The sequence below is a fragment of the Bactrocera latifrons genome, unplaced genomic scaffold, assembly GCF_001853355.1.
Source record: "Bactrocera latifrons isolate USDA-ARS-PBARC rearing strain unplaced genomic scaffold, ASM185335v1 scaffold_25, whole genome shotgun sequence".
Taxonomy (NCBI): Eukaryota; Metazoa; Arthropoda; class Insecta; order Diptera; family Tephritidae; genus Bactrocera; species Bactrocera latifrons.
In genome coordinates, this window is record NW_017536074.1 from 412958 (window position 1) to 429420 (window position 16463).

The window sequence follows — 16463 nt, forward strand, 5'->3', positions numbered from 1 at the left end:
GTTATAGTTTGCTGTATTTTGGGCCATAGCTGCCTTGGAGATGTTTCGTTTGTTAAATACAGTGAGCGCTCTCTATTGGCAAGATTGGAGCATTGATGTGCTCCAAAAGTCAAAAACAGCTGCGATATAGTTTGTTCTAGTTTGTCGACAGATGGCGCTCACATGCAATTACAACGGATTGTTGACAACTTTGCGAGAAGTACCTTTTTATGCATTCCCCTATCGCAGCCTTCACTGTATTCTACCAATTAGTCACTATCTAAATTGTTATTTTAATTTCCGTTTTATATGCACTTGAAACTACTACGTGATTAGCGATCATAAAACGTGTATGTTAGTATTTATATAAATATTCTTCAGATATCAATTACACCTCCAGTTCATCTCTGACCTCTGTAATAGCAGTCATACAAGTCTAACATCCACTAAAACGAACTAGTTAAAATACAAAAAATGTATCAGCAGCCACATAAATGGCGGTTACATAATTAGTGAATTAATTGTTAAAACAACTAAATCCGCTATCACCAAGCAAAAACAATAAGCCGCCTGCCCTAATAGACATAGCTTGCAGCTTAAACAGGCAAGCATACCGTTCCCCTTTTATTCAGCTGCAAGGGCTGAGAAGAAAAAGGCATTGAAAACTCCACAAACATATTAAGAGAAGTGAGTAATAATTAAGCTCGAAGTGAAGAGAGGAGGGCAATTTGCTTTGTAAACCACTAGAAAAGTTATTTCAGTATAATGACCAAAATGTTTTGCAACTGTAATCCTTTTAAGCTTCGCCAAGCAGCAGTATCTATTTCTATTAGAGAGGAACTCTAAAAGCAAAGCGTTTGTGACATATCCTTTGTTTTCCTCGCTTCGTTGTTTTAGTATGATGTCACGTGACTGTGGACCTTAATTGTCCTAGAAACAACTTTAAGCTGCCAACATTGCTCTTGTCTATTTAGACTTCAATTTTTGAAATTAAAAATATTATAAAAGAGATGAATCCAAAAAAGTCATCAGGACACTTTTGCTAACGCTTTCTGTAGTCCTCGAAACATATTTGTTGGTTTTTACTGGAGTAGCCTTCAATAACTTCAGTTTTTCTTTCGTCAATCGTGTCAAAACAATACTCAAAAGGCCAACGTTTTAAGTTTGTCGAATAGCCAGAAGTCACATGAAGACAAATCAGTTGAATACGTTGGTTGCCGACCGACATGAGTTAAGTTTTGACAAGAAAGTCGCAAAGAACACATGCAATATGACATAGTGGTTCAGGTGATGAAAAAACTAAGATTACTCGCCAATAATTCCGGATTCGGGCACACTCCGTGTTAAGTGAACGCAAAAGCAGAATGCTATTTACTAGCTTTGTGATAAACATTTTCCTTTGATATAATAAATAAGAAAAAATTAAGTTACAAATAATTCACTCAAATATTCCACTCAAGAATTTGAATTTGATCGTTCAATTTGAACGGTTGTTGTTATTATAACGGGTACCTAATCCTCATTAGGGTGGTAAGGATTAGATAAGTTGGCGTTGACGTCATCAACGGCTGAAACGTGCTGACGAGGTCGGACAAAAGGGAAGATGTCAATATCCAGAACAAAACTGCGCAGGGTCACTCTCATTTCTCGCGACAACTCGAGCTCTTCGTCTGCAATGGGTGGTGGTTTTGACACCAATTACGCCAGTCACTGAGAGGGAGTTAGTGAAGGTGTCAATGGCTCCACTGTAAATGGCTGTCGGAAGTTAGTTGTGCCCGAAGTCTGGTCGGCGTATTGTTTTATATCGTCGACGTAGTTTATGACTGCCCTTTTGTTGCTCCTAGGAGGTGGTTCTGCTGCGAAAGCTCCCCAGCAGGAACTGCTTAGAGAGTAGTTCAATATGCTCCTTAACTAGGAGCATACGGGCACTATGCAGGTGTTCGTTTTGAGACATCAAGAGGCATCCTGTTGCAGTGCAGTGTTTGGAACTTCCTTGTCTGTGTTTCACTCCATCCAAGACTAAGTTGTCAACAACGTTTCTTTGTCCTTTCTCAATGTGCTGCAGGCTAGTGAATTAAGGTTTTTGTTGCGGGTCTTCACATACTGCCGAAAGTCACACCTAAAATTTTAGGGTTATTGACAGTCGGAATTTGACGCCGCCGACTATAATATTAAGGTCAAGTACTCCTTCGCACAGCTTGTGAATATGGTCGCAGTGGATTAAGTGGAAAAGAGGGTTAAGTTCCGTGCAGCGAGGAAGAGAGAAAGGTCTGAGAGATAGCGATTTACTTCAGTTCAGTTTGTATGGTAGCTATATGCTGTACTAGCCCTGTCTGGAAAATATATTGTGCTGAATTTCCTGAAGGGTGAAAGAAAAATTTTGGTTATATAGGGACTTGATTTTGATCGCTCAGATTGCATGACATGTACATATATTTTCCGATATTGGCGGTACAAAAAAATTAGAAATTCTTGGAGGTGCAAAATTTTAAAACGATATCTTTAAAACTGAGGGACTAGTTCACGTATATACAGACGAACATATCTACATCTTTTCTTCTGGGCTTTACAAACATCATGGCAAATGTAAAACACCTTGATGAGGGTATAAAAAATATATATTCAACAATGAAAGAAATGTTGAACTCATAACCAGTAATAAGACTCAAAGGGGTTATACCCAAGGTAGATCAATGAAACATAAATGGAATTCGTAAATTATTTTAAAGTATGAATTTTATTTAAAAATTTTACATATGCAAAACAAGACAATTGCAACAAATTAGTAAAATCTGCGCTTCTTTTAAATCAAGTCAGTTCGCAGACAGTGTGTAACTATGCATTTAGGTATTTATGTGTATATAATTGTTGAAAAGCGGTCATATGAATCGTACCACTATCTACATAGTAATATTGGTTTTGCGAAGTACTAATTTTGGTCAGCAAATACAAATATGTTTATTGAACAAATAATTCTCATTAAAAAAGGCATTACACTATACAAGTGTGTTCACACATTTACATTTAAAAGGCAAAATACATATCTACTAATTTTATATTTGAGTACTATGCATTATAAGTATTTTTAATAATTTCAAAGAAAACACGCTTTAGTTTTGTTCTTTTTATTTTTCTTCTCCTTATTTTTTGTTCAATGTGATTAACCATTAAATATTTAGTGTTGATGACTGACGGACGCAAAGCGTTCACATATTTATTACATTTTTGTTTTTATAATTTTTATTTTAATTAATTTTAGACATTGATTTTTCATATGCGCTTGCCTTTTGATACATACTGTATGAGTGCGTGTTTAATACTTTACTATGAATATTACATGCAAAAGATTTAGATTTACCGTTGTTTATCCCAAAACTGCAGAAATAAAAATGAAATGTCACTTGGACATTCGAAAAATTTGCTGTTTATTTTCACTCATTTGAATTCGTTAAATTCTAAGTTGTTACTTTTGTTATTTTAATCGTAATTTAACAACATAATCAAGAAGTGTTTTTGCTAATCATCTTCTTTACTTAATGTTTTGTTCATAGGTCTAAAAGAGCAAACAATCGTGCCCGCTGTTTATACTTCACACTAACAGAATTTCGCTCACATTGTTTTTTTTTTTGTTTTGTTTTTCTTGGTGAATTGTTCGACTAAATCTTAACTTGTAACAAAGGACTTGAGAAATATAAATACCCTTTCTCCGCTATAACTACGTTTAAACGAAAACTGTCCGTAAACATAATAGTTAAATTAATAGGCATTGTTGATCAATATTGGTTGTTGTTTGGTTTTTCTTGCATTTAACAGTTTATATAAAATATATCATTTTAAAATCGATTTACATGCAATCAAAAAATATAATCATTATTATAAAAAAAACCTATTAATGCTATAACAAGTTGTTTCCGAATATATTGTTGTAGTTAGTTACAATTGTGTAGCAGTTATTATATAATATATAATTATAAATCGGTAGCAAATAAAACGAAATTTTACGCATTGGAATCAATGTAATTCAATACAAATAAAACGAATAATTTCCCGCTGAAAATATAAAACAAAGCTTCTCGTTTCTCGTTTTCTGTGCATACAATTTATAGTATTTTTTAGTATATGTATATATAGTATATTTGGGTTTTTTGATTTGTTTTCCTTTATTAACTGAAATGTGAATTTTTATCGTTTTCTGCTTTAAGATTTTCGTTTTTCATTATTATTTGTGTGTGTTTGTTTAAATTTAATCATATTTTGTTATTGTTGTTATAGACTGTGAATGCATTAATTTTAATTATTCTCTACTTTGTCGGCGTTCACACATCTTCTCTGCTTGTTTGTAGAATTTTCATAATGAGTTCTTTTTGTTGTTTTGCTGTATGTATATATTGTGTGAGTATGTGTATGCGCCGCCATCTATTTAAAGTTCTTAAGTTGCTGCTTCTTAAGTTTTAGTAATTGCATTGACAATATTAAAATTGCTGCTGCTAAACTTTCGCAAATTTATGCGCTTTACTTGTCCTTGTCTGATTCAGCAGCAATTGGTTTCTTGCCAATTGGAATGGCGGCCTTAATTCTGTAAAGTTGTGGTAAAGTTAGAGAAATTAGTTTATTTCAAAATACTTGCTACTTTTAAGGAGCTTAGACTTACTTGTCTGTGATTTCTGTCAATTTGCTTCGTACCAAATCCAAGTACGTGTCGATTGATTGTTTGTTGTTTTCGTACACCTTTGGCAAGGTGAAGAGAGAAACGAAGGCTGTTTGTGGAGAAGAAAATCATTATTATATGAAAGCAGGTGGTGCTTGGCATACTTACCTAATATGACCAGAGTCATGCCGTTGAACCAACCGCCAATGTAAGTCAAAACCCACAGGATAACACCGAATTTAATTGAGTCAACCAAATCTTCTACGAGGAACAGTCGTCGCAATTCAGCAACAAAACCATTCACATGTGCAACAGCAACGCCGGCAATGTTTTGGACCTTCTCTTGCGATAGAGTCAAATCGATGTCGAGGTATTCTCTGTAAAAACACATTTTTTATTAATAGAAACTTAGTAAATAAAAAAACGTATATTTAGATCTATCAACTATAACAAAGAAAGCGAAGTTGAGGGATTATATGTCCGTTTCCACGCCAGTTCGGGAACACATAACTGGAACGGACTCGGAACTTGGTAAATATTTAAAATTACAGTTTTTTTTTTTTGCCAAAAAAACAAACTAAAACACAAACAACAAGTCGTTGTTGAACACCAACCTTGAATAAGAACTAGGTCAYACTGTGAATTCCATTACAGACAAAAGCTACAATCTAAGTAGATACGCAGTTCAATTTCTTTCGCATGATTTAATCAAACTTGTCGTCGTTTCTCATGTTACTGGTACACTAGGGATTTATACACGGGTATCTTTGGGTACAGACTGTCATGTATTAATCTCTGCAAAACTATTTGTAGAACATTGTATTTATAACAATGCCAAGTTAAAGACAATTCTTTGCGAAACCAGAAATAAGTCCGCTTAGAAGTTTTATTTAGGCGCTTTTGGTCGGTAATTCATCTGGATACCTGAAGGTGTGAGATTTCAGTCGCATTGGCGGTATAATCAGAAAGAAAGTGTATGGATAATTTTACCTCGACTTCAAACAGAATCGGTTGAGCGTAAAGCAAGTTTTGTTGAGGGAGTAGGGCGCACTAAGGCTCTTGCATACGTTCTATTAATTAACCAGCGCTCACTCAGCTCACATGAAGACAGTGTAAATCTGAGCTCTTGACATTATTTATTTTCAAGCTCATCAACATTAAAATTTCCTGAGTTTCTGTTAAAGTCAGATAATCATATTAGTTTTACTATGTAGAAGTTCGATGCCACTGAGAGTGAGTCTGAGATAAGAACAGTATCGACAACATGCTATCGAAGTTGATACTCCTTTCCCTAAAGAAGCCTGAGCATAAGATCTACTACCATCTTAATGGCATTCACATGCTTGAAAACGATGCAGTGGCTAGGAGGCTGAAACTAGAGTGGATGGACACGCAAGCGCTAATCAATTCGTAAAATATCGTGCGATGTAAGAGACGCTTACTATTTGGACCATCTTTAATATGAACATATGTACCAAAAGTTTGGAAACCAATAAATTGTACAATTTTTAAATGGTTCCATCAAATGCTCAAGGTTGTTTACTTACTTGAAGGGATGTCCCTCTGGTGTCTTCTGTATGGCCTGCAAAACAGATTTGTAAATCCTGAACGCCACTGTACCAGCTAATGTTAGCAATGACAGGTAGGCGAAAACGCTAATGACGGAGAAGCATGAGATGGCGAGGAGGGTGATAAGGCCAGCACCGAAGGTAATGCCAGATTTCTTAACATCTCGCCAGTAGATCAGGGATTCCACTGTAATTAGAAACAAGAATCATTGATAAATAACATGAAATGAGAAAACTTTTGTTTAATTATTTTTGCTACTTAAATTCTTCGTGAAATAATAGAGATAATTGGAGTAGCGATTAGACCAATAATTTTTCATACAATTAGTTTCAACCGAGATTATAATTATGTTTGTAGATACATTCTTTAAAAGAGATTTAAGCAATTTTGTATATATAGTGTATCGAAGATATCAGGAAAACATGTTTTATTTTCACAAATTCATAAATTGTTGAGAGAAACAAATCACACATATATATATGTATGCAAGTATGTATAAACAATAAAGAATTTATAATTAAAGAAACGCGATGAAAAGTTTCTAAAAATTATAATCGCCACACGTTGCCAAAATAAACATTTGTATGCTCGTATGTAAATACTGAAGATATACGAATATACATACATATATTGACGTATGCATATGCTTAGATTGCTTGAGTTTCGAGTAAAAAACCACATGCACATACACACATACATATGTACATAAGGTACTCGCACACTGTGGGGCACAGCAACAGCAGCCAGCAGATGAAATCTTCGAATAAAAATACCCTATGTAGAATGCGAGTAATTATGCAATAAGATTTTCGCATAATTTCCCACAAATAACATATATTTAGCATTTCACTTGTTTCTTCTAATTGCACTTGCACTTTATTGAATTGGCAGCCGCATCGAGACAAACACTAGCATATAGCAGCAATCACAAAAAAATATATATAATACAACATATAAAGTTCACTAACGAAAAGTGGACGTAAAAAGAGCAAACAATAAATGACTGCAACAAGGACGAAAATAAATTATTTTAATTGTAGTTACATTTGGACATTTTGACGCTTGTAATACGTTGAGAATTCCGGACGGTGCACCTTCAAGTTGTTCGTTAAACTATTTTAGTTCTTTATTTTAGGCGAAAAAAATAAATAAAAAATAGAGAGCGTGCAAGAGCTGAAAACGCGCCGATACTAAGAAAAGCACTAAGCAAACAAATTATACAAATTTTTGTGCGGTATTAAATGCGGCGGAAATGTAGCAAAACGCTTTACTGCTTTACTAGTCGCTTGGCAGAAGGCTTTTTTCATACGGTGTATATATGAGAGCGTCTAGAGTATTCACATTTCTCATTTTTGTTCAAATGAAATAACTGAAAGTATCTAGGCAATTGCTTTTGGCAACCAGTAAAATGGTGGGTGGCGGGCAGTGTATCATATAGCCGCAGTGTGAGCGGCACGAAAGAGAGGAAGTGGCAAAAGTCAAAAGAACTGGCAGCGGCAATATTCTTTTGCTGCGGAAATATTTTATTATTAAAATAAATAATTATAACTCTGAATCGTTTCGCAGGGGGTTGGAGAGAGTTTTAGGAAGACAGCAAATGGTCACTGAAAGCAAAAGTGTGGGCGGCAGCAGCGGTGGGCGGTCGGCAAGAAACCACAAATATTTGATCACTCACATTGAGCATTACTGATCCGATTGGCCGGCAAGCAGTCGTGTAACAATCGAATTATTTTGGTTAAAAGCAATTAAGATGGCAAAGAGAATGTGGAGATGAAGTAAAGATGATCAAGGAAATGACTTTTAACGCTCGACTTTAGATGTTTTTCTTTTCGTATTCTCGGAAAAACAAAAATCGATTAAAATGATATTATAATTGAGAAAAATGAAAGTAAAATTTGCATCATCAGAAATCGTTTCGATTATCAAAATCTATAAGAAACTCCTGGAAGAACGCCAGATACGCTGATGACTGGCCTTTGGCTTGGGCTTGGCTGCGAAATAATCATTACTTATTCCCATAACTTTTTTGGGATTCCGGCGCTAAAACTAATAAATAACACACTTTTATACAAAATATTATGGATGAGTGTAATAAAATTTCACCTTAGACTTTATTCCACTATACAAAAAAAGAAAAATTAAAATTAAAAAATCAATAAATATGTATGCAGATACAATTACACCTTAGGCTGTATTCAGACACGGATTTTCTGGTCGCACATTATCTCTTTTAGTGTCACTCATTGTGTTCCCATGAGCGACAATTTTAGTCGAACAAATTCCAAATTCATATCACATTCTCAAATTCTCGTACGCTTCATGTACGCAAAAAACAAAGGTTTTGACACAAAAAAGGTTTTTACTGACTATTTTTTACATTATTCACAATTTTCTAAAATATTTTTATTATATATATTTGCGAACATACTTGCATATTACAAAATAATAATATTTAAATTACCGAATATTTTGCAAATATTCATTTGAAACCGAGCGCAGTTGCAACTTTTGAACGAATTTCAAAATGCGACAAATTCCCACAATAGTCAGTTCTACTTTACTGAAAACGAATTGGAATTTTTCCAGCTAAGAGTTGTTATATCGGATCTCTTTGGATCGATAGGAATGAAAAAAAGCAAGAGAGCCAAAATTTCATCGTTTATCTTCGTGCTCCACTCGCCAAACAACAAGTCGCTTTCGGCGACAAAAGAGTCCGTGTGTGAACCAGTCCACAGTTGTGTGTTGTTAAAATAAAGTCGTTGGTGTAAATATCAAACGTTAATAAATTATAATTCATGAATAAACAAAAGTGAATGTCATTATTGATTCAATGAGAAATAATGAACAATGTATATTTATAATTAATTTTAAGAACAATATCAACTCATATTTAATGATGACCGCAATCGCCATACACACATGCATATACATATATATGTTTATATCTATGTAAATATCTAAAAGTAATGAGATACTCTTATGTTTATGCCGATATGGCTTCAAGTGTACAGATCCCTGAACAAATAAGCCGCATTTTTTTTTTATATTCAAGTGTATAGAAACTAGAACTTGTCACATCTAAAATTAATAAGACAAAGCTTTTACTGTCTGCCAGTTTAAAGGAATTCGGTGGTGGGATTACTGGTGTAACTTACAGGTTTCACACTGGTATTTTTTACTTTTAAATAAAAAAAGGTATTCGAAAATTTATGAATACATTTTCACACATACATATGTATGTATATGTATACGAAAAATGGAACATGAAACGACTTTTGCTAATTGGAAATTCATGCCTAATTCATTATTTTAAGTAGTATTTGGAAGACCTTGAATAAGTCGTTTATTCAAAATGTTCTCGTAAAGATTTTGATTCGAAATTTGAAATTACAAACATGTGTTTGCTATGTATCCAAATATATAGCACTAAGGATTCACAGATTGCACTTTAGTGATTCGAAAATATTATATTTTTTATTTTACCAGCAAAGAAATGTAAACCCGGTAATGCTCTCTTAAACGACTTTATTTACAAATTATAGCTCTCTTTCTGAAAAATATTTACCAAACTGGGTACATATTTAGATTATTTAACGAAAGTTTATAATATCGATGAAATCTTCTCAGGCAAGTTCCTCATTAAACCTGATTTAATAAAAAAAAACCATGTCATATAATTACTTTATGAAAACAATTTTTAAATAACTATATACTTTCTAATTCCCGGTAGTTAGCACTTACAACCCTGCAAACTGGAGCTCGTGGTATTCGACAAACCGCATTAACCAAATAGAGCACAATAATATTCGAATTGCAGTATTCGGATAGTCGTAAGTCGTGTCACTATTCGATTAACCATTCATTTTCGACTATCCGGTTAACCGTTTTATGTCGACTTTTCGAAGAGTAAGCGTTCAACTTCTACACATTTTTTCTGCCTATATGTATGTATACTATAAGTTTATAGAAAGTTGCAGTAAATATACGCACAATTGGTTTTAATTTTTAACAAACTTTAAATAAGGAAAAATAAAAGTCTGGATTCTCAGTAGAGCAACTATTCGAATAGTCATAGCATCATACAAACGGTTACAAACCGGATTCGAATAATTGGTTTGCAGGTTATTCGAATAATTTTAGGAGGAGAACATTATAAACGGACTTAAGGAATGACTAAACTTTCCAAATTACTTGCTGATAAGGAATGCGAAACGTTTTATATTTGCAACAAAGTAAAGTTAACTATAATAATTGAAAAAGTAAATATTGTAGTATTTTAAATGCATTAGCAGGCGAAGATAAAGTAAATAAATTATAAGGGGTGTTAAAGTAGTAATTGTAAGGTATTTGCACATGACTATTGCTTCGTTATTCGTTGCTTATTTCGTGTTTTATTGTTTTCTGAGAGATTTTTGTTGTGATCGTTTTTAAATTTATTTATGTTTATTTCCCTGTTAGCAATACTGCAGTCGCTGTATGGCGCTTTAAGTAGCATATAAATTCATTCAACTCTTGTTGATAAACCCATTATTTTGAAAAATCGTTTTTTTTTTTAATTTTTAACCATGATTTTTCGTTTAACACATTTTATGTATATATCTATAACCGCGTAAGCGGTGTCTGCGCCAGTAAAGAAGAATTTTCGCTCTATATCGTTAAATAATAACGAATACTTGGGTATTCATAATGAGCTTTTTGTTTTTTTAATCGAAACAGTTCATTTCGTTCTTTTTTTTTTATAAATATAACAAACTATAATATTAGGGAATAACAAAGCACAAGTTTGGAAATCTTTTTTTCTATTCAACTAACCGAAACAACGCAGAAATCAGCTGTTTGACTTTACTTCTCTTTTATCTATTAATTGTGCATTGCTTGAAAACAAAAATTAAAATCTTTAGCATACATTTTTTTAATAAAATCTTACTTGCAGTCGCAATGAAACACAGAAGCGTGACAATACTGAGAATATTCGAGAATTGAAAGAATCACATATGGCTGCTAGAGAAGCAGATTTCCTTCATTAAATAGCTGAAAATGGGTACAAAGTGTTTTTCCGGTTTACAGTGTGAAGAACATACAAAAGTCCTCTAAATTTTTAGAGTCAGCACTTGGTCACTGAAACCTTTCTACCAATACAGTTTACAAGATTCCACGCCAAGAAAGTAGCTGAGAATGAGAATATTCAATATTATGAGAGAGAGAAGTAAACTTTCTCACTTCTATGATCATAGCTATAGCTACTTAATAATAAATAAATAGACAAACAGATTGTTGTTGTAGCGAAAGAAAATATTTCTGAAGTAATTTCGAATCATGGTATCGAATTGACAGTCCTTGGCCAGATAACAATCCGGGTACCTTCTGGTTGCTTATAGCCGACTGTAGTGGGAACGGTATACAAACGGGTAGATGTCACTGACTTATTTACTAAATGGTATCAGCTTCCTTCTTATGCAAAAAAACTGATTTCTTTAAATTCGTTTCTTATTTTATTCTCACCTTCTGCCATAAATCCTTCTAAATTTCAGTTTTGCTGGCCATTTAAATAACATTAGCATAAATAACAGCGTATCCAGGGAATAGGTGAGCGTATAGAAAGAAAGGCCCAGTGCCCCTATTTTGCCGAAGTTATGTCTATTTACATTTTCAAAAACTACAACTTACTACATTTTATGTCTAATTTAATATGGATAAATACCTTAAGAAATTTGCAAATGATAAGCACTTTAAATATATTTGATAATTTTTACTAATGAACTCTCACATGTATTAGTAGTATCTGTCGCTCAGCACTCTTACTATCTGTTGCCAAGTGGCAGCAGGCGGGGTGATACGACGATGATGACGTCGACGACGACATCGTGTACACCTTTACCAATACAAATACCTACATATGTATATACGTGCATGCGTGGCAAGCGAAATCCCAAAAGTAAATCAAATGAAACCAATTCGAAAGTATATCATAAAAAGACAAAAACTGGTATGAACAATGCACTAACAACAACAATAAATTTGTTAACGGAAACGATAACGAAATTGATGGTTAGCAGATACAAGCGCGTAAGTCGCATACGTAACGGGACACCAACAAACGTAATCACAGTGCTACACTTGAAGTCAAACGAACGTGGTTTCGGACTACGATTCACCATGAGTATGCAGATATGAAACGATCGACGGTGAGTGGGGGCCACGTTGACAAAATCAACACATTACTGCAGCACATAAACAATGCGCTACACCTTAGGTGATGCAAAAGCCCTCATTTATAGAAAATAATGTACATTTCTCATATTTGTTTGAAGGAAATGGTGGTGTTTTCAATAATTCATCGATTTTGCTGCTAGTAAAGTTCTTTCCATTGGACTTGTATTACCTGGTCCGCGTTCGGGCAGTTTTGTGATATTGCCGTTGGAGTTGGTGCGTGAGTAGCGCTTATTACCACCAGCCATTGTGTGTGCTGTTGTTGTTTATTGACGAAGCGATGCGCAGGACGTAGGGTAGTTGTATGTCGAACACACTTGTATGCCTTTTGATGGCGAGCGATTCCGGTTTTTGTTGCACTTGTGGGCGCCAGAAGCAGGAAATTGCGTGTTTAACGTTAATAAAGCACACCTCAAACGAACTTTTTTTTTTTATTATTTATAAATTTTTTTCTTTTAGTAAAGTTGTAATTAATACGCGAACTAACGTGGCGATTCTGCAGACCGCCAGACGATTTTTTACACCGACGTACACTTGTAGACTAAATCAAACAGTGAATGGCAGACGACGAACGACAGCGCGCAGCCCACAACAGCGAAATACGGAACGCTGAGGAAATTAGAGACTGAACTCAAATGAAAGCCGAAGGAAAAAACTGGCTGCTTACGCTGTCAACCAGCTAGCTTGCTTGTTTCGAATTCGTAAGCGCGTTATTATGCCTCTATAGTCACGGAGCGACGCGTTACTCCTCCCTAACTCCCTTTCTTTGTGCCCTTTTCGTGGCTTAACTGGCTGTTCCGCTTTTATCTTCATTTCGTCGTCGTAGTCGCCGTCAAAACTGCATTATGTCGCCATTGGACCCACATATGCTGAAACGAGTTTTGAGTCTGAAATAATGTTGCTCAATTGGCACAATTCTCACTCTGCTCGGTGTTAATTTTTTTCTTTGCTCCAAGAAAACGAGTTTTCTAGTTGGTTTTTTGTTACTCGCCACTGCGGCCCAGCGGGAGTGTCAGCGAGTGTAAATAATTCTTTGTTCTGAGTAAGCTGGAGTAGATTGTGTGGTTACAGTGGGCTATACTCATATAAAATGAGTGCAAAACTTAGAGATTTTTTGATAAAAAAAGTCTTAGTCGGTGAATAATTTTTGAAAATAAGAGAATAAAACCAACTTAAATTTTTTCATAGATATCTATCTACATCTTTAAAAAAAATCTTATTTTTTTTATGTGCAATAAAAATATTTTTGTCCCACAGTGCACGTTACATTGTCATACATTTCTCCAGCCGTATAAGCTCAACTAAGATTACCCATACAAATTGAGAGCAAACAATGACACTTTAATTTTTAATTATTAATAAACATCTTCAAGCAGACGTAAGAATAAAAATAAACGCTCTCTCTCTCTCTCCCTCTTATTGTCTCGATAATAAGTGGTACAATTTATTATTGAATTTTTTTTCCGTTATGAGTTACGTGCTCATAAAAATCGCAGCTATTGAGTGCAAAGTATCTAACATATCTGCTCAAGATTACTTTAGTCTCTGCCGTCAATTAAGCTTACCTCAGTGCATATGCTCTCAGTCGGAAACGTATCTACTTGTGCTCGCTCATTAAATTGAAAGTTATTAGGTAAGTCGTAACCACATGAACTCACAAGTAGCGCCTACATACTAAGATACGAGTGAAGTATGAAAAAGGCCGAGTCGCCGAATTGCGACGTGTCACTGTGATACCACTTTAGCCGCGTGGTCATTTTGCTCACTTCGGCTATATGGTCATCGCAAATTTGAGCTCTTAGCCATATGTGGAGAGTAACCACAACAAAAAAAACATGCAATTGTAGCTTGTGAAATAATGTCTACAAAGTGGTGGGTGGAGTTCAGCATTTCAATGCGTGTGATTCATTTGAAATAGAATGAGGAAAGCATTTGTGAAATTCGCCAAAAAAAGGGCCACAGCAAATTAAACAATTAAAGTGTGCGCACTTCTTTTTTTCTTTCAAAGCGCGCTCGAGTCTGTATTGTGCGTCATACTGAGACCGGCATGAAAAAGTTTCTGAGTAATCGAGGTTTGATAAATGACAATATTCAGTTGAACAGCGAGCAAACGTATGGCGAGGCCGCTGAGAGTAGAGTAATGAGATCATAATAAATGACCTTCTCAGTTGGGAATTAGCTCATAAGCTTTGATCGATACTTAAACTTAAACAGTTTGCTAAATAATCAAATGTAGTAAACAAAAGCAACAATACAGTAATAACAAATTATTCCAAAAATTAGAACAAATGTATATATGTATATTTAAATATTTATCTAATTATGATAACATTAGAAATTTTTAGTGCCATAATTATATAACAATTAATTGAGCTATACTAGAAATTGCAAGTCATCTCAGACTTTTCTGTTTGTTCGATCTTTTTCTGAAAGAACGGAATAAAAAATATTATTTGCACTTTCACGTTTATACATATTACGTAACAGGCAAGCGGAAACTTCGTATCAGTATAATTTTTAAAAAGTATAATTTTTTATTGGCAAATGCAGTCGTATTATTGAAAACAGTTGCATTCACAGGTGATACGTCAATATTTCAATACTTTTTGATGAATGGCTGCTGAGGTCTATGTTTCGTCGATTTTTTTGTAGTTAGTAATTTTAATTAAAATTTTCCGCCGCTACAATAACAGAACTTTCACATACCAACTGATTCAATGACAATAATTTCAAGATATTTCTTTGTTATCTTTCTCTCTTTCAGCAGCTTTCTCGATTAATTAATCATTTACCTCGAACATTAAAATTTACTTTGTGACTTTTACGTTTTGGTGGTTTCTGCAATAATAGAACGTATTTGCACTGGATTCATTACTTTCGATGCTCATATGGTTGGTGTGCCACTTTTTGTTATTACCAGAATTTTGTTCATTAAAAAAAAAAACTTCTTTTTATCGAATAGACCAAAACCTGAGTCCCTTCAAAATGTATATCGTTCAAGCTAATTGTCGCAACAGTTGTGAAATTTAAAACAACTTTTGAAGGTTAGTTCCATTAACAAAACATTTACTCAGAACGAGTTCTAATAAGAATCGATCGATTACCGCTGTGTCTCTATTACTGTTTTCTTGAACTTAAAGCTTGCTTATCGCTATTGTTCATTAGACAGCAATTTTTGCTTTGTTCAAACAGACAAGGCACTTAAAAATAGGCGCAAAAACTGACCACAACAGTGCGGTCAATGAACGTACGCATATAGAACCTGCATACATATGTGAGCTCTGCAATCGATGCAATGATTACTGCAGCGTACGGCTACAGCGACTAGGTGCAAGCTTGCATTGGGAGGTTAATGGCAGCACTTATCTCGTTGTAATTTATTGACGTTTACATGGAGCATATACTAACAATTTGTATAGGTTTTTTATTTTTATTATACTCTCGTAGGCACAGATCTCGTCATTGTAAATGTATAATAGCGCTTTTCGTACTAAAAATTGCGGCGTATTAATTTAAATATTATGCGTGATTTACTCAGTAAATTTCATTATTCGAATTCTACGACTGACTCACTTGACGGCATTTTCGATTTGCGTCGCATAAATTTAGAAACAGAAATGCCGTGTTATTAGTTTAACTGCGTTTTGCATATTCATTTGGCTTGTGGCCTTATAATTTCATACAAAATGACATCATAACCAAGCAAACGGTGACTGTATGGCCTGGATAATTTTCTGGGGTGGTTTCGAATTGCCAACGTATGTAGTGTTTGTTTCTAGCGGCTAACACGCACAAGCGCATATTACACTACGTATAATTCTATATAAGCTGACTGTCAATGGAATAATAGGTATTTTGTTAAAAACCTAAAATTTAGCTACTTCCTTAAGTTATTCAATTTTAAATCTGTGAGGAAAAAATTAACTGATTTGTAACAAATAAAGATTTGTTTGTTCCATCTTTCAATTCAATTGACAACAGAAATAATGCAAGTTTGTTAGACAATAATGTACACATTATAACTGCAGTTCAAACAAAGTGGCAGCGCTAAAAAATA

At 34.3% G+C, this 16463-nt stretch overlaps 1 protein-coding gene across 9 annotated transcripts in view; it reads right to left on the reverse strand.

The window, feature by feature from the left end:
• Positions 1-4242: 4242 nt before the first annotated feature.
• The window catches only part of LOC108969377 (reticulon-1-A), a 33847-nt gene continuing 21626 nt past the window's right edge, over positions 4243-16463 (reverse strand). For 7 of the 9 annotated variants that reach the window (XM_018934050.1, XM_018934049.1, XM_018934051.1 and 4 more), the window contains 4 exons: positions 6175-6382; positions 4796-5004; positions 4631-4736; positions 4243-4555 (listed from right to left, as the gene is read on the reverse strand). In XM_018934050.1, the coding sequence (XP_018789595.1) occupies positions 4492-4555; positions 4631-4736; positions 4796-5004; positions 6175-6382 (587 nt within the window). In that variant the 3' untranslated portion in view covers positions 4243-4491. Of the gene's footprint in view, positions 4556-4630; positions 4737-4795; positions 5005-6174; positions 6383-7240; positions 7384-12578; positions 12992-16463 lie in introns of those variants that run through there. The other 2 variants (XM_018934052.1, XM_018934057.1) reach the window with 2 other exon arrangements.